The 25,733-nt window shown below is 41.7% G+C and overlaps 1 protein-coding gene across 6 annotated transcripts; it reads left to right on the forward strand.

The window, feature by feature from the left end:
* Positions 1-802: 802 nt before the first annotated feature.
* TMPO (thymopoietin) lies at positions 803-24,750 on the forward strand. Of its 6 annotated transcripts, none has more exons than XM_077339132.1 (9): positions 803-1,232; positions 10,425-10,551; positions 12,315-12,473; positions 15,452-15,552; positions 18,835-18,954; positions 19,060-19,155; positions 19,531-19,638; positions 20,350-20,444; positions 23,273-24,750. In XM_077339132.1, exons 1-9 carry the CDS (start codon positions 960-962, stop codon positions 23,562-23,564), a joined length of 1,371 nt encoding a protein of 456 aa, XP_077195247.1. In that variant the 5' UTR covers positions 803-959; the 3' UTR covers positions 23,565-24,750. The 6 variants fall into 6 exon arrangements, with proteins under 6 accessions (XP_077195247.1, XP_077195252.1, XP_077195246.1 ...); XM_077339131.1 differs by having other exon boundaries at positions 804-1,232; positions 19,528-19,638; XM_077339133.1 differs by lacking the exon at positions 19,060-19,155 and having other exon boundaries at positions 804-1,232.
* The last annotated feature ends 983 nt before the right edge of the window (positions 24,751-25,733 follow it).

The following is a 25,733-nucleotide window of genomic DNA, read 5'->3' on the forward strand; positions in this document are numbered from 1 at the left end:
ACTTTTAAGACCAACAAGTTTTATTCAAGATGTAAGTGTTCATGTGCATGTACACTTCCTTGGACAAGAGAGTGCAGCTTACTTGTGAAATAGAAACCACACAAAAATGGCATCCCAAAGCAACAAATGCTGTAAGTCCCTATATCTGCAGATCTCATTTTAATTCTGGCTTACTTAGCAAAAACATTTTTGATAAACAGAATTTGAATTGAAAAGCATATGTTATTGCTCTTAGCAACAGAAAAAAGAGTAGTAATTACCAATCGGACTTTTGCTATTGTCGTATAAGCAAACTATTTATTTTTGCATAACCGGCAATACTAATTACTCATTTACTACACAATTTAAAAATCTGGTTCGCACAAACGAAGAGTACATGTAACGAATTCTGTGCAGTGAATTAAAAAAAAAACTCCCCAAGAACTATCGGAATGACACACAAGATGCTGTTCTGACACGAAACAATACCACCCATAGCGCTTCAAGAAAACTGTTGACGGGTTTTGACAACTAAAGCACAAGCTACAACCTGTTGTTGTAAACAAGGGCTACGCATGTTTCTTCCGACTCAGTGGGAATCTTCCACGAAGGCTCTCCTGTCAATCGGAGCCCTCCACTGGGAGAGGAGGACACCACTTTCGCGGCACAGCCTCCGCTCCCGCCTAGCGGAATTTAAACTGCGTAACCAGAGCTCGCGCAAAGCTTCAATTCTGATGGGAACCCGCGCGCCGCTCCTCTCAGCCGCAGAGCCAATAGGAGGGCGCCTTTGTGTTTCCGGCGGCCAATCCGGGAGCGCTTTATTGGCGAGCGGGCAAAGCGGCTCGTTGTGCAAGCGGCGAAGGAGTTGGGTGCTGGGCTGGTTGTTCCTCCTCCTCCCACCCCCCTCCTTCTCCTCTTTGTTGGCGGTCCCCTCTGCTCGCTGTCTCCTGGGAGGGCGGCGACAGAGCCCCAGCCTGGCGATGCCCGAGTTCCTGGAGGACCCGTCGGTGCTGACCAAGGAGAAGCTGAAGAGCGAGCTGATCGCGAACAATGTGAGCCTGCCGGGGGGCGAGCAGCGCAAAGACGTCTATGTGCAGCTCTACCTCCAGCACTTAACCGCCCGCAACGCGCCTGGAGCCCCGCCGCAGCCCGACTTCTCTAGCGATGAGGAGCGGGAGACAACTCCGCTGGCCGCCAGGAACAGAGCCGCCGGAGGAGGAGGAGGCGGCGGCGCTGCTGCTGCCGTGGGCCGGGTGAGCCCCCGCGTATCTCGTTTCTTTCCTGTGGTTGGGGCGGGCGGGCGATGGCAGGCCGTGTAGGGCGGGCTGTGTCCGGTGAGCGGCGGCGGGGTGGTAGCGCTTTCCCGCTCTCGAGGAGGGGGGCGGCGCCATGTTTTGTCATGGTGGGGGCGGAGAGGAGACGGGGGCTGCACGTGGAGAGAGAGAGAGAGCCTCGGCGGTTGCCTTCGGGCGGCAGGAAGCCGCGGGTGGCCTTGGACCTGTGCCCCGGGTGGGGTGGGGGCCCCTGGCCGTCGCCAGAGCCTTCCTGGTGATGTTGTGAAGCTCCGGATTTCGTCGGCGTCTTTCCAAGCAAACGGGGTTCCCGTCTGTGAAATTTCAAACTACCCAGGCGCGATGTGTTACGGTTGGCTCCGTGCCCCGAGCGAGAGCGCGTGGAGTCCTTTGCTCTGGTCTCGTACGCGTTCTTCTGGTGGGAGGCGGATCGCCAGCCAGGGTTACAAAGCCCGCGCACGGTTACTTGTGAATAAACGCCCGCTAGTTCAGTGGTCTTCTTAACTCCACAAATGAAGGCATTGGCAGTAGTTCGGGCTAGCCTGTTGGAAGCTCTGTTAAGGACTGTTGAACAGTTGTTTGTATAAACATGGGCTTCTTTTTGTAAAGTCATCCAGAACTCTTCAGCGGGACATGCTTGCTTTCCTTTTTCTTAACGTATATTTGCTGGTTCTGGTCATTGCTAGGGTTCGTTTTTGTGACTGCTGCAGTTCTAACTTGAGATGACACCTGCTTCCCAGAGAAAACTTCAAAAAAGCAAACAACCCCACCCTCTAAAAATACCTCTAGTTAATACTGCCATAATACTTCTTTTTAGGACACTTGCTATATTTCTTCTTTCCGTTTCCGTTTTGTCGTGTCTAAGAGTTGAAAGTGTTCAAAGTGGGAATCTGTTCCCAACATCAGAAATAATGGGTTGCCAAGCTAAAATGTGAACAGCCGATATTGAGTAGAGAGTTGTTTATTATGAGAAAGTTGATTTTAAGATTGAGATAATGTATGATTAAAAATTGATTTCTTGACTGGTTTCCTGCAGTGAAGAGTGGTGGTCTAGACACTTATTCCTAAACAACACTTGACAGAACTAAGGAAAGTGCAACTAAATGTTATTTATTTATCAGTACAAAATTGAAATATAGCAGCAACTGAGTCTGGTAAGAGGGCAGAATAACAGTTTAGGTAACAAATAAAATAAACTTGTATTACATGGTAAATATAGAGTTCAATAGCACCTTAAGACCAACAAAGATTTAATCAAGGTGTGAGCTTTTGAGCGCATGCGCTCTTCTGCAGACTAAATGAACAGCCATCATAACTGTAGAAATATAAGGTAAACGCAAATTTTTTGTGCTACTTCAGACCAACACGGCTACCCACTTGAATCTTGTATTACATGACTTAGTCCTTTCTGTAAATTACGTTCCTCGCCTGTATAATCTTTTGGAATGGTGGATAGTTTTGTTTTAGGGGAGCTGCAAATACTATTTTTGCAAGTACTAGTGGTATTTATGCAATGTGAAGTGTGACAAGGAAATACTAACCAGGAGTTACCATTGCTTCTTGGTGCAGCAGTTGCTGTTGAAATTGCACTGTTTTGCTTGTTTGCCTGGAGTAGCAGTGATAAATATGAATATTGTTGGTGTCTAACACTTTTAACCATGAATTCTCAATCTAGTTAAGCATTCAGCCACTTTCTGAGGTACCATAATGTGTACCGTGCTTTTAACGGGATGAGAATCTAAACTCTTTTAGCAGGTGGATGTTTGCTTTTTCTTAGTCATTCATGCACTTTTAAAAATTGAAGTTGCGATTAAATTAAAACCTTTTGGGGGGGATGATTTCACCTAAAAAGGACTGAAAAGACTTTCAGATAACATTAGTAAACTTATTTATTCCATTGAAATACTTTGTAGAGGAGTGGTCCCCAGCCTTTTTATCACCTGGGACTGGTCAACGCTTGACAATTTTACTGAGGCCTGGGGGGGGGGGTAGTCTTTTGCTGAGGGATGTCACTGCCGCCACCTGAGCCTCTGCCCCGTTTGCTTTCCCGCCGCCCACTGGAGCCCCAGCTATGGTGGCCACCAGAGAGCACCAAAAGTGAGCTGGCGGCAGAGTGGCATGGCAACCCCCAAGGCAGCAGCCAGGCAGGAGGATGAGGAGCAACTGCAGCCCAGTACCAACTGATCTACTGACCGGGGGTTGGGGACCACTGTTGTAGAGCTCTACAGGATTAATATTTGCAAGGCTTAGTGGGGTAAGTGATTTCTATGTAGGGAATCCAGTTGAAGCTGTAAGAATTTTAATTCAGATATGTGCAAATATATTTGAGATATGACAAGTAAAAGACAGACTAGGTGAACACATCCTGGCTGGGATGTGCATTTCAATCTGTCCTCTAGTGCAGTGGTCCCCAACCTTTATTAGGCTGGGGACCGGCAGGGCATTGGGTCGCGCCCGCAGGGACCGCGCCCACGCGAGCCACGCCCATGCTTCGGGCCGCGCCCGCGGATCGGGCCGAGCGGGCGCAGCCTGGCCCTGATTCCCTCTCCCCGCCCTCCCGCAGTAAGTAGCTTCCCGGGCCGCAAGCTTGCGGCCCGGGAAGTTTTTTACTGCGCGGGGGGGCGGGGAGAGGGAGCCGCGGCCCGGCGCCATGGCCTTTGCGGCCCGGCGCCGGGCTGCGGCCCGCAGGTTGGGGACCACTGCTCTAGTGCCTTGTTTCCTTTAGTTCTTGTATTTCACTTAGTGTGAAGATTCCTTTCTGGTAGTGGTGGAGCTTTTCTGGTAACCAAAGTATTTGTAAATAAACTCATACTCCTAATGGAGTCAATCTGCAAGTTTAGGATCATATTATCTTTTTAGCTGTGGCTACTGTCTGATCTTTATAAGCAAAAAAGCTTCAGTCAGTGGGTAAAAGCATCTAAGTAATATCTCTTTGCATAACCATGGCACTGTGGAAGCAAGTACAGAACTGTGTCTTTCTGAGTTACAGGGTTCACATGAGGAACTAATGTTATGGTTTCCAACTCTGTCCGCACTGTCCCAAGTTCTGGGAGCCATGGCCTGTGCTGTTATTTCTCATGTGATTTTTTTTTTAAGGTATGAAAAGGAACTATATTGTGGTGTCTACCACACTATAAATATAAGAGAAGTGGTATAAAATGCACCCCAGACTCATCACCTGTGAGCTCAAATCAAAGAAAACCCTTTTTCAGTCATATTTCCAGGATTTAATAAGTTCTTCCATGTGGCAGAACAGCCATACATGCCCACTCAGAGCCTCTCCCCTTCTAACCCTCTCCAGGCCCATCATTGGCCACTTGGGGTGTGGGATTAACATGGCCATATCACCTGATAAATGTTTTACAGATTTTACATATCTATAAAGAATTAATTCTTTCCAAGTCAGGAAACCCTTCCAGGGCCACCAAGAAACCCCAGAGTTTCACGAACCCCTAGTTGAGGAAGCCTGCTACAAAAGATGGACATGTGAATTACTGATCAGCTCATCTGTGATGTCAAAACCCACTTGCCAGTCTCTTCAGAATGATTTGGCAGCTTGTAAAAAATTGGGAATTGTTTTAAAAGGCTTGAGGGGATTGACAAGGAGAATCAATTCTGGATTTTCTGTTTCACAGATGCACAAGACTGTGACTCTGAGCAATTCAAATGTAGTGTGATTTTCAGATACATATATTTCTTGCAGCATGATCTGCTGGAAGCAATGTTAAAGATTCAGCATGACTCCAACACACACTTCTAAATGCAAAGAAAATCAATAGCTATCTGTTGAGAATGCATACATTTATTTATTTACCTGCCGCCCTCCCTTTTAGCTCACGGTGGTTTACATTATAACTCTCATAACAATACAGTACAGTGAAATGTTCAAATATAAAAAATTATTTATCAGTGGAAAACCTTCTATCAACAGTGTAAGAACAGTACCCAATAAATAGTGGTTTGGTCTGACTGCACAGTGACTCCATTGTTGTGCCATTTATGGGGCTTCTGGCTGATGGTTGGAAGCTTATTCAGATGACCAAATGCTTGGTGGGAGAGCCCCTTTTTGCATGCCCTGCAGAATTGTTTTAGTTCCATCAGGGCCCTGATGTCTTCTGGGAGCTCATTATACCAGGTGGGAACCAAGACTGAGAATGCCCTAGCTCTAGTTGTTGACAGACGAGCTTCTCTGGAGCTAGGGATTGCCAGTTTTTTGGTGATTAAAGTGCATAAAGCTCTCTTGGGGGGATAGTGGAAAGGCTGTTTCCCAGATACTCAGAGCCAAGACTGTGTATGGCCTTGAGATCATTACCAGAAGCTTAAGCCTGATCCTGTAGTCAACTGGTAGCCAGTGCAGCTATTGGAGTGTGGGCTAAATATGGGCCCTCCATGGTATTCCCTGCCTGCCGCATTCTGGACTAGTTTGGAGTTTCTGGGTCAGGGATAAGGGTAGGCCTGAGTAGAGCTAGTTGCAGAAATTTTCACAGCAGTCCCATGCAGATCAACGGATCCTCTGAGATGGAGCTACACAGACTAGTGCGCAGGGAAGTGGAGAAAAGATGAAGGTTCTGATCTATGGTAATGTGGAGAAGAGTATGCTATGAAGACAGAGAGGAGGAAAGGGTGAATAGGAATAAAGTTTTGTGGAAATATACAGAGAAAAGGAGAAAGTGTAGTTTTAGTAATTTTATTTATACTTGGATTTGTTGTTGTCTGCCCTCTCTGAAGAAAGGATTGTTACAGTGTCTCTCTTGATATAATAGAGGTGTAACCAGAAAACTGGTTTTTCCCAAGGACTTTTTTCAAGCTTTCAGTGGCAAACTGCAAAATTCAGGGAAACAGAGGAGAAATTAGATTTTTTTTTCTGACATTCAAATTATATAGCATGGAAGAATGAGAATTTTTCCCTTGGAAATTTTGAAGAGCCCTGAAATACTTATGAAGCACTTGTTTTTCTTTTGGAATTTCTGACAAAAAAAATCAGGCAAAGCTTTCTTCAAGCAACATATATAACATGGGAAAATATCTGAGGACTTCATTTTCAGTTTTTCTGATGAAAAAACTGGGACATTTTAGAGAATACTGAAAAAACACCTTGAGGGAATATGGTGTGTGTAAATATTTTATTTCCTTTTGGAATGAATGAAATATCCTAAGAACAGAGTTTGCACCTGTTTGGTAACACCTAGCACATTTCTTAGCTAGCATAGACTGTCCTACCCTTATCCATAGATGAGATGCAATCACTTGCTTAGCCAAATAGTCTAAACTAAAGCATCTACTTTATTTCTTCAGAGATATTTTGAAGTCTGGTTTTACTACCCCCGATTTCATTTCTCTATTGGATTGGATCCTTTTGACAGGACACCTGGAGCAGCTTGCCTTTTCCAGTTCAGAGCAGTTCTTGCAGAGGAAGCTCAGTTCTGCTGACTTCAGTGCCTCTTACTGGCTGCTGGTTATAATTGCAAGTTTCCCTACTTCAAAGCAGTTAGTCTTGATTAAGCTAATTTGTCCTTACTGAAAAATGTAATAACCATGTTTCTTTCTACGCTGAATGCAAGTAAGTATGAAGGTAACTCTGCTTTTTGAAAGATTCAAATGGGTAGCCTTGCTGGTCTGAAGCAGCAGAACAAAGTTAGAGTCCAGTGGCACCTTTAAGAACAACAGAGTTTTATTCAAGGTATGAACTTCTGTATGCACCCACATTTCCTCAGATACTATATCATGGAATGGCAGTAAACAGTTCATGCTTACAGACAAAGTGTGAGGGTAAATTAATATACAGCATAATTAAAATTAACAGATTCCAGAGATAAATTGGAAAAAAAGGAGCCAGCTTGGTGTAGTGCTTAGGAGTGCAGACTTCTAATCTGGTGAGCCAGGTTTGACTCCCTGCCTCCCCCACATGCAACCAGTTCAGTGACCTTGGGCTTGCCACTGCACTGATGAAACTGATCTGACTGAGCAGTGATATCAGGGCTCTCTCAGCCTCACCTACCTCACAGTGTTGTGGGGAGAGGAAAGGGAAGGTGACTGTAAGCTGCTTTGAGACTCCTTCGGGGAGAGAAAAGCGGCATATAAGAACCAACTCTTCATCAATTTGGATTTGTTTATACTCACTTGAAATTGAATTGCATGGGAAACATCTAGGGTTCAATACATGTGTCTACATTAAGAGACTGATGGGTGACTAGATAATCGCCCAGAGCCATAGGGAAGGGTGGTATAGAAATATAAATAAATAATAATAATAAATAATCAATTGCTGCCAGCAGTTAGCTGAGGCTTTGGCCTTCTGCCCCCCTACCTGGCCTCTCAAGCATGGAAACATCTTGGGGTATCTTCTTTGATGTAGAGTATTTGGCTATCAATCTTTACAGATCAGGAAAAAAGCACTTATATATATATACACATACACACCATTCCAACCAAATTGCATTATACTAGTCATATGACAGAGGGTGTTGGGCTCGCCAGGAAATGACTGGTGGTGGCTGCCAGTGCCTTGGGATGAAGGCATACTGAGTTGAGTGGGAGAAACTGGCGCAGAAGCCTTGGGCTACCTTACGGAGGATGGGGATGGTAATTGGCTGTTGGGATGCAACCCAGCCTGACTTGAGCACTTTCCCACTGCAGAGACTTTCCCTTCCTCTTCCTGTTAGTGTGCCTCATGCATCAATAACTTGCTTATAGTTGCTGCTGCCTTGTTAGTTGCAGGTGTTTGTAACATCTTTGCTTGGTTGGGATTCTTTTATTACATCTTTCTGCCAAAGGAAATAATGAATGAGGGGTGTGTGCTGCTGCTGCTTTGTAACCCTGGGTGTGTTCAGGCTAGCCAATTAGGGTGGCCCTGAGGAGGAGCTGACTGCCTGTGACTTCAGATTTGAAAAATAAGTTCTGTAGAAAGGAGACCTTCTCGAAGCAGTCATGTTGAAAGAAAGGAGGTTTTCTGTTCTGGTCCTTGCAAAGCAGCATTTTTTGGCTGTGGCACAGGGAAGGTTGTGTGGTCCAGCTAATTGTGTAGCATCTGAGGTTATGTAACAGATCTGTTGAATTTTTAAGACTGTCCTTTCAGTCCTTTCAGTTATGTGAGGCCTAAATGTGATGACCTGAGCATTTTCAAGCTGGTTGTCATTGAGACAAATGCTCGCTGAGCCTCCTGAACACAAGCTGATTTTGTTAGTAGCTTTAAATGCTGGTGTGGTATCACAAGTATTCGTGTAATGAAGTCTCACAGTAACTGTTTATTGTGCATGAGTGAGGATCTATGGCCAAAGGCCTTTGCGACTACAGGTGGTAAAGAAGTAAAGGCTAATGAATGGATTTCAGGTTCTGAAGTAATTTATATGGCACCTTTTGAAGGTATACTTAGCAATCAAAGCAATCAAACCAATAAAAGCAATGTTAATACCATGCTCAAAAGCACAGGGACAGAAATCTGAAGAGTTGAAATCAAACCTGTACTCTAGACTAGTGGTCCCCAACCTTTTTAAGGTTGAGGACCGCCTCCGGGGGTGGCGAAGAGCCGGCGGCCCGGGTGCTGTGCATGCGCGTTAGCGCCCCTGGTGGTGAAAACGTGCATGTGTGGAGTGACCGCACATGCACATTTTCACCACCAGGGGGCGACAACACACATGCGCGTTTGTGCCCGCCGGTGTACCAGCGGCTGCGCCTGCCTCTCCCCCCCCCCCCCTCACAGCAGAAAACTAGCCAGGCCACGAGTGAAGCGGCCGCTTCGGCGGCTGCGTCACTCGCAGCCTGGTGAGCTTCTCTCTGCGGGGGGGGGGAGAGGCAGGTGTGGGGGCCTGTCACCAAGGCCTTCGCCACCCAGTAACGGGCCGCGGGCCGGGGGTTGACGACCCCCGCTCTAGACAGACTTCAAGTAGAGGTTATTGATACCAAACAGATTTATTTGTCACTATTGGCTGAAATTGTGGCAGTGAAACCTTTTCCTACAGATATGTTCTAAGCATTGACTGCAAGATGCCTATTTGGCAACTTAATATAGTACTGGTCTACCTGCTGCAATTTGCCTTTTCTTCGAAGATTTCTGCCAAGACCCAGCATAGTGCTGTCAGAATGCCTCTTCCTGGGTGGCCAAAATTAGGTCCACTTCCCCGTACGTTTGACTTTCATTGTTGTTGTTGTTAGGTGTGAAGTTGTGTCCAACCCATCGTGACCCCATGGACAATGATCCTCCAGGCCTTCCTGTCTTCTACCATTCCCCAGAGTCCATTTAAGCTAGCACCGACTGCTTCAGTGACTCCATCCAGCCGCCTCATTCTCTTTCATCCCCTTCTTCTTTTGCCCTCAATCTCTCCCAGCATTAGGCTCTTCTCCAGGGAGTCCTTCCTTCTCATGAGGTGGCCAAAGTATTTGAGTTTCATCTTCAGGATCTGGCCTTCTAAGGAGCAGTCAGGGCTGATCTCCTCTAGGACTGACCGGTTTGTTCGCCTTACAGTCCAAGGGACTCGCAAGGGTCTTCTCCAGCACCGGAGTTCAGAAGCCTCAATTCTTTGACGCTCGGCCTTCCTTATGGTCCAACTTTCGCAGCCATACATTGCAACTGGGAAGACCATAGCCTTGACTAGACGCACTTTTGTTGGCAGGGTGATGTCTCTGCTTTTTAGGATGCTGTCTAGATTTGCCATAGCTTTCCTCCCCAGGAGCAAGCGTCTTTTAATTTCTTTGCTGCAGTCCCCATCCACAGTGATCTTGGAGGAAAATAAAATCTGTCACTACCTCCATTTCTTCCCCATCTATTTGCCAGGATTTGAGAGGGCCGGATGCCATGATCTTCATTTTCGTTTTCTTGATGTTCATACATTGTTAGATTTTCCAACTTCCAGGGGAGGCCTGGTGATATCAAGCCATGCTGAATCAGGCCAATGATTATCCAATCCAACACTCTGTGTCACACACTGGCCAAAACCTAGAGGCCATCAGGAGGTCTACCAGCGGGGCTGGAACTTCAAAAGCCCTTTCCCATTGGTTAGTTTCTGGCCAGGGATTCTGGAGACTTGAAGTTCATGTGGCCTTTCCTGTGTGGCATGTGTATATATCTATTATGATGCTTACATAATGTTGCTACTGATATAAAAATGTATAGATGTGTTTTCCAGTATGGGTAGACTTTTGACTATCTCTTCACAGAAAGCAACAAAGAAAACAGACAAGCCAAGACCCGATGAAAAGGATGATGTAGATGTAACAGAACTTAGTAATGAAGAACTCAAAGATCAGCTTATGAGATATGGCGTGAACGCAGGTCCTATTGTGGGTAGGTTATTTTTACGAAGCATGAATAATATGTACTGAAACTCTGAAGACAAGGAGAAATGCTGGGAAGAAAGGTATGGCTATAGGGGAGTGCTTTAAATATCATTGACATGATATTTCAGGGGCTTGATCAGTGATGTCTAGTGCTGCTACTGCTATGTTCCAAACACAGCTCTCTGAATCCAGCATTCTTATTCCTTCCAAGCCTTGCAGAATTTGAGAGGAGCATGCCTGTTGGTCCAGTGGTTTAACTGTCAATTCTCCTAGTGTGAAAGCTAAGGCAAGCTCTGCTGGCAATAATGCTGGTACGGTGCAGAGAGTACTGGCATGCAGGCATGAATGTGGCTGCAGTGGCTCCCAATTTACCAGTGCAGCTGCTTCTGAAGCGAAGTGGTTCTGCTTGACTGCTGCAGACGAGGCTTTTCTTCCGTGCCGAAGCCACAATCAGCGGTTCTACCCACTCACCCCCAGCAACTTTCTGTTGCCTCCCTCCCATTAGTTGCTTGTGGGCCAGATAAGCCTAAGAGGTGATATGATAACCATCCTCAAATACTTGAAGAGTTGTCATATAGAAGATGGAGCAGAGTTGTTTTCTCTTGCCCTAGATGGTCGTACCAGAACCAGTGGGTTGGAATTAATTCAAAATAATGTTTAGCTAAACATCTGGAAGTTCCGGACAGAGCGGTTCCTCTGTGGAACAGGCTTCCTCAGGAGGTGGTGGGTTCTCCTCCTTTGAAAGTTTTTAAGCAGAGGCTAGATAGTCATCTGACAGAAATGCTGATTTTATGAACTTAGTTAGATTGTGAGTGGGTGGGTGGACAGGAAGAGCTATACAATGTTTATCTCTTGTGGCCCTTCCTTGCATATCCAGGGCATTGCTGATCGCCACTGGGATGGTAGGTGAATTCCCTCCAGGCCAGGCTGATTTCTGGAGATTCTTGTTGGGGAGGATCACTTGGGCATGAAATTGGAATCATGCAGGTAGTTGTGAGTTCTGCATTGTGCGTGGGTTGGATTACCCGGGAGATCCCTTCCAACTATATGATTCTAAAGATGGGCCAATTCTGTTGTCTGGGCCTTAGATTTAACTCCCCTGTGCTATATTATATATTTTAGATTGTTGCAAGCTGCCATAAGCCAGTAGCCCTGGGAGTGTCGGCATAAAAATAGAAGGAAATAAATAAATATGGTACCTGATTATGTTGTTTCTAGCCCTTGTTAAAATTAAATTGAAGTAGTGTGTCATTGACTGTTTAGTTATTGCGAGAGATGGAAGTATTGTTTGAGTTACCTCTTCCACACTTTCCAGTGATCCCTCGGTAAAAATATCTGTTCTTTATTTGAACCAAAGTAGGTTTTTCAAATTATTTGTCTAGTTAATACTTCTGTACAAGTGGCTACTTTTGAGAAGTCCCCAACATTGTGATCCCATCCCACTTTAAAGATTTGTTCTTAGCTCCAAGAAAAGCATTTATTGGTCTTCTCAGGTTCCCCAAATGCTTTCTGCTTTTTTGTAATTTTTCATAATTTCTGCTATTTTATAACTACATGAAGCAATCATGAATCTAAAAGTTTTCAAGAACATGTCTTTGCCTATTCACCTCCTGCCTTTTCCCTCTTCCTTTAATCTGTTTTGACTATTCATGTCAAGGTTGCTTACACTTGTGATACTGTCAGAAGTTTCTCTAAATTAGAACTTCTTATTCATGTGTATGCATTTCTTATTTCCTGGAATATACTCCAAATTTTACACTCTTCTTGCAGCTACTACAAGGAAGCTTTATGAGAAGAAACTACTGAAGTTGAAAGAACAGACCCAGGAGCTGAGGTCTTTGATGCCTACACCAGCAGTTTCTTCTTCTGCAGAAAACAACAAACAGAATGGAAGTAATGATTCTGATCAGTACAGTGACAATGAAGAAGGTAAAAGTAAAATATGTGAATTAATTTGACATCTAGGAGCTATTCAGTTATTTGGGTGTTCTGTTTGGGAAACCTAGGGCTTAGGAATGTATATACAAGAACTTGGATACCACCTTAGGTGTTTCTTTGCTAGCTTTAGATGCATTGTCTTCAGTCCCTAACTTTTTCTCATAATTTAAGACACTCCCCAGCAATTTCACTATTGGAATGGTGCCATGTTTTCAGTAACACAGAGTTGTGATTGTTTGTAAGAACTTCTATATTAAGATTCTAGTCTGGACTATAACATTAATTCTTAAATTTCTACAGATCTGATCTTTGAAATCCCATCTTCCATTATCTAGCAGTTCTACCCTTTTAATAGGACTCATTTCCCTGACTGAGAGCAGATTCAGCTAGTCATGTCCAGTCAATTAGTACTCATTTAGTACTATATGTACAGAGAAGAGCTTGACTGTGCCTGTCAGCCTGCCATCAGACATTCACTTGGTATATAAAAGGCTATGTATGTATGCTTTGTGAAGTTGGGATGTATCAAAAACAAAAGGTCCTGATTATGTATACATACACCTGTACAGACTTTGATAGCTATCTGTTAAAGGGTGTGTGTGTGTGTGTGTGTGTAAAAACTGGACAAAAGTTTTAATTTGTTCCTGTCATGAACCAAGGAGATAAGAAATGGAGACATTTTTTTTTTTGGGTCCAGGTGGGTACATCTGGAAGCTTCATGATAGGAAATTTATCTTTTGCTGAGAACGACTGCTGGTCCACACACACACACCACCCCCATCAACACTTCAATTGGCTCTTCCCATGGCAGAATGATTTTTGTCATCAAAGCACAGTCAGAACAAATCAAAAGTTATATTTTCCACGTCTAAAGGCCAGAAGTCAGCAGAACCATTCACTAGGGAGAGTTATAACATTCCAGGCAAAAGATCGCATCACAAAGGATGCTTGCAGTTTCCTGGGAACAGGCTACCTGCGATCCAAAGGGGGGGGAGACAGTAAAACAAGAGATGGGCCCAATGGTTCCTGAGACTTTTTAGAGTAAATTCTCTTTAAAAATCAGAAAAAAATGTTCAGTTGACAGCTAGCATTGTCTGTTGCCATAGGGACAGTATTTGATGGACATTAATCACATTTTAAAAATGGTTGCTGAATGTGCACTATAGCTGCATCTGCAAGATTTTCTCTCTAGTGTTAGTATTGAGTATTCTTAAGCATCAAACTGCTAGAATAGCAGTATGCTTGCTTTTAAGTGCCAAATGATTACATTTATAGTTCTTAATAAACATTGTTTGACACTAAGAAGGATATAGAACAGCCTTTCATGAAACCCTGGAGTTACTTGATGACCCTGGAAGGGTTTCCTGAATGGGTAGGAGTTAATTTGTGTTATTAAAATTTGTTAAACATTTATTGTTGATATGACCATATATGGTCATGTCAACTCCTCCCCACCACCACCACCAAATGGCCAACAATGGGCCTGGATGGGGGTGAAAAGAGGTGGAACCCCAGGTCGGCATGTACACAGCTGTGCTTCCCAACCATATTCTGCATGATCGTGCCATTTCTCGAAGCCTGAAGAATATTTCAGGAGTTTCTCAATGGTAAAAAAATTGAGAGAGCCTGATACAGAAGCTGCTTTACAATGGTAATTGTGTTATTTGCCTAGTGTTCCTTCTGAGACGTTCTATCCATATGTAGCACAGTGATATAGCATAGGCTGTACCACTTCATGCTTTTAGGGAAGTGGTATTTTTTAATGTTCTTGGTATTAAAAAGCATGTTTTTGATCAAATATAGGCTTTGGGAGGAGTATAGACTAGTATAGACTAGTATTTTACAGATTCCCTGATGAAGGATATGTGCAGTGTGTAGGAATCTCAAAGTGAATTAAAATCAATTCTCCCCATGAGACAGTTGTTTTTGCTTGTGAAATTTAAGAACAAACTTATACAAGGAATAAATATAACAATGAAAATATATTTTCCAATGTTTGCAGTTCTACCAGAATTGCTAAATCTAGAGGAGCAGCGATCTTCTTCAAACATATATTAATGTTTTAATTCAATAGTGTGTGGGGATTAAAAAAAACATATCAAATAAATTCTAACCCAGTGAAATATGCTTTTGAGCATCGTGGGAAATATTTCAGAATCAAGTCCTGTCCAAAATTTGGCATTAGGAGTTTCAGATTCTTGTTCCTAGTATAAATTTTATCGGCCTGGTGATTCTGTTTATTATATCATGTCTTCCTCCCCATTGGTTATTCAAAGTGGCTTATGTTCTTCCCTCCTGCATATTATCCTTTGAAGTAGGTTAGACTGAGAATATGCCTGGCCCACAGTTACCCAGTTAGCTTCCATGGAAGAATGGAGATTCAAGCCTAGATCTTCCAGATCCTACTTTGACACCCTAACCACTGCACTATAGTCTTATAGTCTCTCTTCAGTGTTTCCTGAATTATTCAGATTTGGAGGTCCAGTTACAAATAATGGTTTTGGTTGTATTCTCATTCCCCCTGCTTATCTTTTGTAAGTTATTCCAGAAGTCATGAGCCAGCTTGGCATAGTGGTTAGGAGTGTGGGCTTCTAATCTGGTGAGCTGGGTTTGATTCCATGCTTCCCCACATGCAACCAGCTGGGTGATCTTGGGTTCACCACAGCACTGATAAAGCTGTTCTGACCAAGCAGTGATATTAGGGCTCTCTTAGCCCCACGGGGTGTCTGTTGTGGGGAGAGGAAAGGGTAGGTAACTATAAGCTGCTTTGAGATTCCTTTGGGTAGAGAAAAGCGGCATATAAGAACCAACTCTTCATCTTCATCATCTTCATCAGAAAGGACTTCTGTGTGGGGAGGGGAATGTGGAGAAAGATCCACTGTCCAGTATATAGTATCTGGCTAGTATTACATTAAGATCATAATGGCAACACTTTCTTGTATTAGAACTAAACTGACACTTGTTCACAGATCCCAAGATAGAGCTCAAACTTGAGAAGAGAGAACCACTGAAAGGCAGAGCAAAAGTTCCAGTGACAGTTAAGCAACGAAGAATTGCTGAGCATAACCAGGTATGATTATATTAAAGCCATTATCTTATCAGCGAGTCTTAACAAGACGGAGAATGTCCCTGAAGAGTATGACTTGCCTTTTGCACTAACATTAACCCAAATCTCTTTAGCTTCATCATGTGTCTTCTGGCCAGTGTTTTGCTTGCATACTTAGGAGCAAGTCCCATTGGGATTTGCTTCTGCATAAACTTTCATGGGATAAAGTCTGGTCTATCAAGGTGCTTGGGTTGTACAGCTAAAAGCCTATCAGAAATTACCAGTGGGGATGGGGAATAGATAAGCAATTCAAAATTAGAATTTAGGGGTGGAATAGAGTAGCGCTGTGGTTGCAGCTGTTTGGATCACTTGAGGTATGTTGGTAGTGGGGCACACCTTCTCTGCAACCCAACTCCAGATGCCCGAAGAAGTCCACCACCCCACCCAACATCAACTTAGTAAAAGTGCTTCTGTTTTGGTCTCATCCGTGTGTCCAGTCTGCAATTGTATGTTGGACGTTTTGCAATACTCGCGGACACTTGTTTGATAATTAGCAGGTAAGTATTAGATTTGTGAACAGATTCATTGGTAAACAGAATACAGTTCTGCCTGCAATATTTTGGAATACTTTTTTAACAGATTCCTGAGAAGATATGCTTTCTGATTGAAATGGGTAGATGACTAAATATTCTTAAAAGCAGTATTGGCAATGTATAATAGTCTCAACTGGTGGGGAGGATGTTTTTTTGCACATATCAGATTTTTGAAATAAGGTCACTAAAAACTTCACTGTTCATGTTTGGAGGATCTCCCATGTGTTGAAGCCTGAGTCTTAGGAACTCTTAATTAGGTTGGCTGTAAATAAAACTTATGCTGCTTATTTTGAGAATAAATATCAGATGTGTTAAACATGTTCAGCCTTGAGATTGAAACAGATGAAATGTTAAAGAAATTCGGTATTGCCACTTATCAACTGTAATAAAAATGAATAAAAATGTAAGAGGTGGCCATGTTTGTCCAATAAAAATGTCCCAAAATTAAATCCTTGTTCACCTTTAGGTGAACAAAAGTGACTCAAAAGTGCTCAACCTTTTTAGTTTTCAGAAGTTTTTATCAGGCTGGATACTGAAAAACAAAGTAGGGGTAGAATTGTTTTGGCCATGGTCTTGAGACCATTTGTTAATTCCTGTCTGGAAAATCATACAGAGTTGCAAAACACTGAGATTTGGATCTTTTGTGGAGACAGTGGAAAAAAGTAACAGCCTCTGTTCTGAATGTAAAAACCCATAGTTAAAACAATATGTCTAAAATATAACAAAACCTTAAAAGACTGAGAAACGAGGAAAAGGTATGCACAACATTAGCAATTGCATCTTCGTGCCAGACAGGAGGTGCCAGTTTGCCTGCATGACTCCCCAGTAGCTGCAAACTATTCTGTGAAGAGACTTGGAATTTGAAGCTTTAATTTATTAAGCCGTACAAAATACCAATAGCTATGTTTTTTCAGAATGTCAGTATTTTCAACTTCAATCTCTCTAGGCACATTTTTGTAGTTCTTCATGTTGTACTTCATCTCTATGACAGTTTACCTGTCACTTAAATAGTTAAGACAGTCTTATGAAAAGTATCAATTGATCCCTTGAACAGTCCAAGAATTGTATCTAAACTTGTCTGCCTTCCTACTAGATATGTATTGTTACAATCTAGTAACACAGTTGTCTGAAGTATGCAAGATGTTCTCAGATCCTTCCATAATCACTATATATAAACCTTTCTGTACACCAAAACATTCAACTTTCTCTGATGGTAAATAGCATGTTAGGTTAGTTTCATGCCTCAGCTGTAAATTGAATCAGTCAAGTCTCTAAATTTAAGTGCTCAAAAAACTGGTAAATTGTTTTAAAAAAACTGAATCTGGGTTATGTTTTGTTTTCCTTTTTGCAGCACTTGAATCTGACTTCCTCCCTTTTGCACTTTGCTAAATATTTCAAAGAATGCATTTACTTACTGAGAACACAGATTATAACATATGGAGCTCTAAAAAAAAAAAGTAATCCTGTTTCCTGAGCCTGACGATCATCATAGTCCAACAAATGAATGTTAGCTTGCTCACCTGAGAGGGGATTTTTAAAAATGTGTTTGGGTCCTGATTCATCAAACACTCCCCAATTACTCCTCTTGTGAGAATAAGCACTTAGCTGGATTGTCACTGCTCTGCTTGCATTCTGTTGGATTCTCAAACAAATTTTCTTTATGACCAAGAAAAAGCTCAGATCTTTATTACTGTATATTCCACCCTTTTCTAACATGGAGCTCAAAACCTCTTTCATAGAATTCCCAAGGAGGTCTCCCCACCCAAGCATAGCTCTTTAGCTGCATCATTTGCCTGTTTAGGTTTCTGTAGATGTGTGTGCCTTCATTCTTAGAGTAATAATGACTAGAGGTTTCTGGAGCTTCCGTATTTTGTCAATGACTTTATTGATGTGGAGTATCTACTGGTGCACTCCCTACAGTGGACGTGACGCCCATTATCCCGCCTTAGGGAGCATGCCAGTGGTTGGTCAGCAGTGGTGGCGGCACCAGAGCAGTGAGGCCTAGCATTGAGGAGCACTCATTGTTCTGGTGCCACCACCGCTGCCAGTCTTTCAAGGCTGTTCCCACCATCTGAGGAGCAGGAGGAGCCTTGGCAGACTGGCAAGGCTGGCAGCAGCAAGCACACCTCAGAGCTGTGGCTCACTGGGCTGGCTAGCATTTCAAGCCTGCTCCCATGCTCCAGAGACCAGAAGAAGCCTCGGCAGACTGGCAGTGGCACCAAGCTTGCCTCAGTGTGGGCCTAGTCCCCGCATTCAGGAGCCATGCACGCAAGCCGGAAAAGGGAGGGGTGGAGGGGAGGAGGGAGTGGGCAGGGGACAAGGATTCTCATCCCTTATGTAGATGTTCCACGTAAGGGATGAGAATCCTTGTCAGTTGATTTGTTTTTAAATGTTTTTGATTTTAATAGCGTTCCCTGAAGGCTGAGGGTAGCTTACATGACAGCAGCAGTAGCAGTAATAGTAAGTTTATTACAGAATTACACCAGAGCTATAAAAATAAAATACAGAGTATACCTGTTTGCAGCAAGACAGCAATAGAATTGCCCTTTATGGTAGGTGATAACATTTTGATGGCTTTCCAAATCTGTTGTGCGATTTTTAGGAGTAAAGTAGTTATTTCTAAATCTATCCTGGGAATTAGTGTTGTGACATTTGATTATAGCAATTTGGTGTCGGGATATGGTTTTCATATGCTTGCTTATTACTTAATTAGAACTATTCTCACGATGGAGTTACTGAGACATTCTGGAGAAGTGGAGCTTCAAAAAGTGGACTTCTACAGGCATTTTCTAGGGAATCTGCAACAGTCTCCAGAAGAGCAACAAGGAAAAGGGTGATGCAAGGCTCATTTGCAATCTAGATATTAATTTTCCTCATTCTCAGGACCCTAGTAATTACTGTATATTTATTTTTGTTTGTGTTTTTTTTGAACAAACAGGTTGAAACTGCAGTACTGTTGCCTGTACATGATGCAGTCATGTCAGAGAGTACTCCCATAGCTGAAACTGTAGTGGCTTCAAGCAACGAGACTCTAGTAAATATATTGAATTTGCAAGAGGTGGTATTCTGTCACTTTACTCCTCCCGGAAAAGCTCCAATAGATCTTTATTTCTGCAAAAATAATATTAGGTGCTTTCTCTTTTAAAAATACTGTGATGTTGCTCATAAGTCTGGTGTGAACTAATTGCAGGTAAAAGCAGCAGGAGGAATATTGAGCTAGATCTTCTGAACGCTCTTCTTGTATTCACTAGAAGTTGCTTTAGTATGTGGTGATCTGTCTGCAATACATTAATTTTTATATTCAAATTGTTGCCAAAATTTATCTGAGGATTGGCTTGCCTAGCTTGGGTTTTATTTAAAAATTGTTTCTGTTGTTAATTCTGAGTTTGAACAATTTGAATTTCAGCAGGTTGGCAATAGGGTCCCTGGAAATGTCAAGCATGCAGATCCAGTACTGTCAATCAGTGACTTCTCAAAGTTGCCCAGAAGAACACCAAAGAAACCATTGACTACTGAAGTAAATGAATTAAACTTAGATTGTTTGTAGAATGGGGAGGAGGGTATCTTTATTAACTAGTTAATGTTTGGCTGTTAACCTGGAGGTAGATACATAGATTTGTTTTCCTGGATTCATGTTACAGTATATTCAGGGTGTCAGTTGATAATTTTGTGATTCTAGGAGCTCAAGTGATTACTTCCTTAATATCTGACTGCATTGAATGTGATATTTTTAACTATCTCTGTATCCTCAAGACAGCATTACAAATTTATTATATGCAGCCCTATATTACACCTGTGTAAAACAGGCTTCCAAACTATGTATGCCAATTATTCTATTAACCATTATAATGCAATTTGAGTTTATTGAGGAAGTTATTGATTACACTAGTTCCCCACTACAGCATGTTCAGTGTAGTTATGGAGATGTTGGCAGTTCCTGATCAGATTAGTGTGCTAGTCACAGAGCACCATACATCATGCTGAAAGCCCAGGATGGTACAAGAAATAGGCAGACACATCAAATGGCCAAACAGAACAAAGTAACCAACTTTCAGTCAACAGCTAAACTTCAGCAAATAATCTTTCTTGCATTTTACGACTTATGCCACATTCTTTTTTTTTAAATCACACAGGGGGACATGCTTGTTTTCACATACTTTTATCTCTTTTACTATAGTTTTTCATATTTATGGATTTTAATTTACTTTTTATCTAACTTCTCTTACAGCTGATGGAAAAAACTCCCACAGAGGAACGAAGACTAGAAAGAGATATTCTTAAAGAAATGTTCCCCTATGAGGCATCAACTCCTACAGGAATTAGGTATTTCTGGGTACAGTTATATTTTGTGACATGAAAACATAAAGCAGAGCTTTCTACAACTGGCAAGTGCCTTATTAATAGAATTGGTGGTCTTCATAGTTGGTGTTCTAAAGAGATGTTAAGGTTAAATAGATGCAGAAAGATAAATAAGGTATTTTACAGGTGGTTGTAAACAGTTAGTTTCTGGTACACACACTAACACCATTCCACTGAAACTCCTTGATTAATCTTTGGCATTTGTCACATATATGCCTGATCATTCTTTTGAAGTTTCTGTGTTTTGAGACTAGTAATGCCTTGCCTTCATAAGATTTGGTTTACAGGAAACTTGTAATTACACCCTTAGATTTTTTTTTCCACATGAGCCCACAGGAAGTCTCACATTCAGATTCCTAATCTGCTGTGAAGTCTGGGTCAGTTGCACTTTTTTAGCCTAATCTACTCAATGGATTCTTGTAAAGATTGAGGAGGGGTAGTATAATGTATGCCAATCCGATGTCCTTCATAGAAAGATGAGATAAAAATATAAAAGATATGAATCTCTGAGTTCTGTGAATAAATCTTCCAGTGTTTCTCTCTCCCCTCCATTGCAAAAGTTAGTCCTAATTCAAATTGTAACTGAGAGTAGGTGAGGTTAAGCCACTTTTCTCAGTTTGAAATAGTCCTTGGGGCTTTTCTTTGCCCCTTTAGGGCACACATACTATTACTGATGTAGTTACCTATATTTTTGTCCCAACAAGGCAAATGGTGGCTCTCTGGCGGCATTTCATATTATGGGGAAGTGAGCCCCCCCCCCCACACACCATGGTATCCTTTGGAACTCTGGAACTTGAAAAGACACAGCAACTAGAATTTGTATTCATAGAACTATCAGTTTATGTAGCTCACTCTGTAATTAATAGATATTTGTCTATTAATCAAGTGTTGGGTGCAAAGTCATGTCCAGCCCATTGCAACCCCATGGACAATGATCCTCTAGGCCTTCCTGTCCTCTACCATTCCCTGAAGTCCATTTAAGTTCGCACCAACTGCTTCACTGACTCCATCTAGCCACCTCATTCTTTGTCATTCCCTTCTTCTTTTGCCCTCAGTCGCTCCCAGCATTAGGCTCTTCCCCAGGGAGTCCTTCTCAGGCCAAAGTATTTGAGTTTCATCTTCAGGATGTGGCCTTCTAAGGAGCAGTCAATGCTGATCTCCTCTAGGACTGACCAGTTTGTTCGTCTTGCAGTCCAAGGGTCTCGCAATAATCTTTTCCAGGACCAGAGTTCAAAAGCCTCAATTCTTTGACGCTCGGCCTTCCTTATGGTCCAACTTTCACAGCCATACATTGCAACTGGGAATACCATAGCCTTGACTAAACGCACTTTTGTTGGCAGGGTGATGTCTCTGCTTTTTAGGATGCTGTCTAGATTTGCCATAGCTTTCCTCTCCAGGAGCAAGCATCTTTTAATTTCTTTGCTGCAGTCCCCATCTGCAGTGATCTTGGAGCCCAGGAAAATTAAATCTGTCACTATCTCCATTTCTTCCCCATCTATTTGCCAGGAATTGAGAGGGCTGGATGCCATGATCTTAATTTTCTTGATGTTGAGTTTCAAGCCAACTTTTGCACTCTCCTCCTTCACCCACATCAAGAGTCTCTTTAGTTCCTCTTCACTTTCTGCCATTAGAGTGGTATCATCTGCATATCTGAGGTTGTTGATATTTCTCCCTGCAATCTTAATCCCAATTTGTGACTCATCTAACCCCACCTTTTCTCATGATGTCTTCCGCATACAAGTTAAATAGGCAAGGCTACAGCCTTGCCAAACTCCTTTAATCATATGTTATCTGACAGCAATTCACATAATGGATTTTAATTCCAAGGATGAGATTATCTGGTCTGTAGTGAGTCAGCAGTGCAATACTGGCTCTTCACCATTCACTCAGCTGCCCTTAGTCCCTTTGCTGAGCACTGAAATGCTGAATGTGCTTATAACAATTATATTGTGTAAACTATTGTGCTGAGCTGTTTAGTTCTACAGTGAGGAATGTTGATATTTGTATGTCATACAAGGGGGAATATGTGCAGTAAACAGTCATAAAAGCAGTGTTCTTTCTCAACAATAAACGCTTTTGGATAATTATTACTTCTCAGTTCATTACATCTTGATTCACGTACTTTTAAAAAGGCTATTTTATAAATAGATTTTCAGTTGATCTTTGTGTCAAGACTGGATTGCAGGTTGCTGCTAAAAGATGCAGAACTAACATGTTCTGTGTTGGATATATTTGGTTGGGGTATAAAATGAATCTACATTCACTAGAATGCCTTTTTGCATGTATAATGCAAACCATTTTGCCTCATCACAACCAATCTATGTAAATACATGGCTGGCCAAATCTCCCCGCCCCCTTTGCTAGTTTCAAAAGCATTGAATCAAGATACAGTTTGCATTGATACTGGAATTCACATTCCTGGATAAATTGTTGTTTCCTCTCCATAAACCAAACAATGTTTTATTTACAATTTAGATTCCTTGTTTGTAGGGAGAAAGGAAACACAAAGTTAGTGAGATACCTGCAATATGCTGTCATGACAAATTGGCTTGAAAAAAAGCTTTCAGTTGCTGGAGGAGGAGGAGGGGAATACACAAGTATGGCAAATCAGCTTTGTGGTTGTTGCTAACCTTCTTCTGTTACATCTGAATGTGGCCATTAGATTGGGAATGATCTAATAAGATCTTACTTGCCTAGTTATAGTGAATCAAAACAATTTGTCTTCATCTTCACTCACAACTTCTAATGTTGAAGGCATTGGGTGACTCATATCATTACTTCTTAATTAACAGTGCCAGCTGTCGCAGACCAATCAAAGGAGCTGCTGGTCGACCTAAAGAGCTTGGTGACTTCAGACTGGAAGAAACCTATTCCTCAAAATATATTACCAAATATGGTGCCTCAGCAGATGTCAAGGCAGAACAGCCAACCGTTAAAAAACGTTCCATTCCTATGTGGATAAAAATTCTCCTTTTTGTTATTGTATCAGTCTTCTTGTTTCTGGTCTATCAGTCTATGGAAACCAACCAAGGAAATCCATTCTCCCAATTCCTGAAACGTGACACTGAGGCAACTGCAGATTGAGTGTTTATATGGCATATACAACCTGGTCTCCTATTTTTAACTGTAGAGATCTTGTCTGGCCTGTCCTCATCCATTCAAGGACTGCATACAGGTAATGATAGCAACGTGAGAAGTCGAAAAATAAGGCCATGTAAATGGACATCACTAACTTGTTCGGAACTAGGAGATCACTTTGTGCCATGAGTAATACTTTTAGATCTCTGGAACTTCTTGTAGGATTTATTTTTTTAATGTGGACATCATTACATTCATTTGAGATTGTACATTTGTTTTTGCAAGCTTTTGGAAGCTCAAATGGGCGAAAGTTATAGTAAAATGTGAAGAAGTGTTTAAATGTTTTTACTTCATACTAAAAAGATGCTGTATTGAAATTTTCTTTACTTGGCATATTGTCCTGGGGGGGGGGAGCTTAAGATAATGGAAATACATTTGGGGTGCATTTTGCTAAACTGTGCAGCTAGGTATAGTGTAGTAGTTTTAAGAAAAACCTGGCATTTTATAGAATACTGTAAGATTTTAACAACTGTAAAACTATTGTATACATTTCTGTCTTAGTTTCAACTGTAGTAAGTACTTTTAAGATCAACCTCAATTTTGTATCATCTTTTCCTATTTTAGTGCTTAATCTCATGATCTGAGAAATAGGTGACCTTATAGAGAAACTTATTTATTAGTAAAATTGTGTGAAATAAAGCTTATATTAAAATACATTGATTTTTTTTACTGAAAAATTAAAATGCTAAATTTTAACTGCATGTAAGTCTTACCAGTCTAAAAGGATTACGTTCTGAAGCAAAACCAACTATTTCTACATGGATTAATCTCATGTTACATTAAGATTTAATTTTAAACAGATATTTTGTCATTTGGGGCATCATGGAGATTCATAGTCCAAGGTGTTTCATTCCTGTGGTATGAAGAGGGCATTGTTATGCTTAACGTGATAAAACTTCAGTTAAAAATTGCTGCTTAGTGATGCAGCTATTTTAATGTGATAATTTGTTTCATTTGCTTTTCAAACAAATACATTTTTACTGTGGATTACTAAATGTATATCAATTTACAGCACAGATGGGATCTTAATATTACTGCTTATTCTATACAAAATTGCAATAAAATTATTTTTAACCATAAGTGCTAGTCTCATCAAAAAGTGGCATTAATAAAGTGAAGTATTTAAGAAGAATCTTGTCTGTGATACTGCTGTCTTACTGCATGAATACCATATAACACTAGGTGGCAGCGGTAGCTACAGGTTACAACAAAGCAATTCCATCAGGACTTTGGTTCCTTATTGTTTGGGTTTATGATATTAACACATTCTCTAGCCTTCAAGATAATTTAACAGAAACACTGTAAAGATGAGTTAGGATACTTTACTTGAGCCAATCCACCATGGCCTCCAGAGACTTGACCAGATTGTCTGGGGGTGATAGATGGCCATCCGTTAACAAATCGTTGGGTGTCATCAGCATAAAGATGACAACCCAGCCTGATACTCTAGATCAGCTGAGCAAGAGGTCTCATGTAGATGTTATCAGGGAGAGTATACCTTCCTGTGGGACACTATAGTCTAAGGAGATTTCTCCCCCCCCCCCAAGCAACTCTGCCTTAACTTACAGAAAAAGGACTGCAGCCATTGAAGGACTGCACTCTGGATCCCTGCATCAGCTAGGCAGTAGTCTAATTTACTGTGTTGAACACTACAGTCAGATCTCGTAAAAACAGCAGTGCTGACCTGCCTAGATCCAGCTTTCTCTGGAGCTCATCTGTCAAGGTGACCGGAGTGATTTCACTGGAGTTTTTATTCAGTGCTTCCCCAAATTTCTCAGTGTATCCATTGCAAACATTGAAAAAAGCCTATGAGTTTATAATGTTATGTATTAAAAAAAAACTTATCTTACAAAGTATTTCACTCATTCCTTACAGCTATTGTTACAAAGCACCGTCTAAATAATGGTGGTTATTGAATTTTATTGAACTGGATTATGTTATTCTTTTTTTAGTTTTAAATATTGTATCTCTGTTTTAAACCATCCCAATTCCATCATTTGGGAGAGGAGGTCTAGAAATTGAATTATAAATTTTATTGCTGATTATTTTTCTGTATGGCAAAATTTCCCAGTTTTCCAGTTGAAAAAGTCTCCTGGGTTTTCTTCCTGCTTTCAG

This window comes from Paroedura picta, chromosome 5 (assembly GCF_049243985.1).
Source record: "Paroedura picta isolate Pp20150507F chromosome 5, Ppicta_v3.0, whole genome shotgun sequence".
Taxonomy (NCBI): domain Eukaryota; kingdom Metazoa; phylum Chordata; class Lepidosauria; order Squamata; family Gekkonidae; genus Paroedura; species Paroedura picta.

Coding starts and splice junctions, on each gene's coding strand:
- TMPO (XM_077339131.1), top strand. CDS start 960: ATGCCCGAGTTCCTGGAGGACCCGTCGGTGCTGACCAAGGAGAAGCTG. Junction 1,233..10,424: donor CTGCTGCTGCCGTGGGCCGG/GTGAGCCCCCGC, acceptor ATCTCTTCACAG/AAAGCAACAAAGAAAACAGA. Junction 19,639..20,349: donor AGAAACCATTGACTACTGAA/GTAAATGAATTA, acceptor CTTCTCTTACAG/CTGATGGAAAAAACTCCCAC.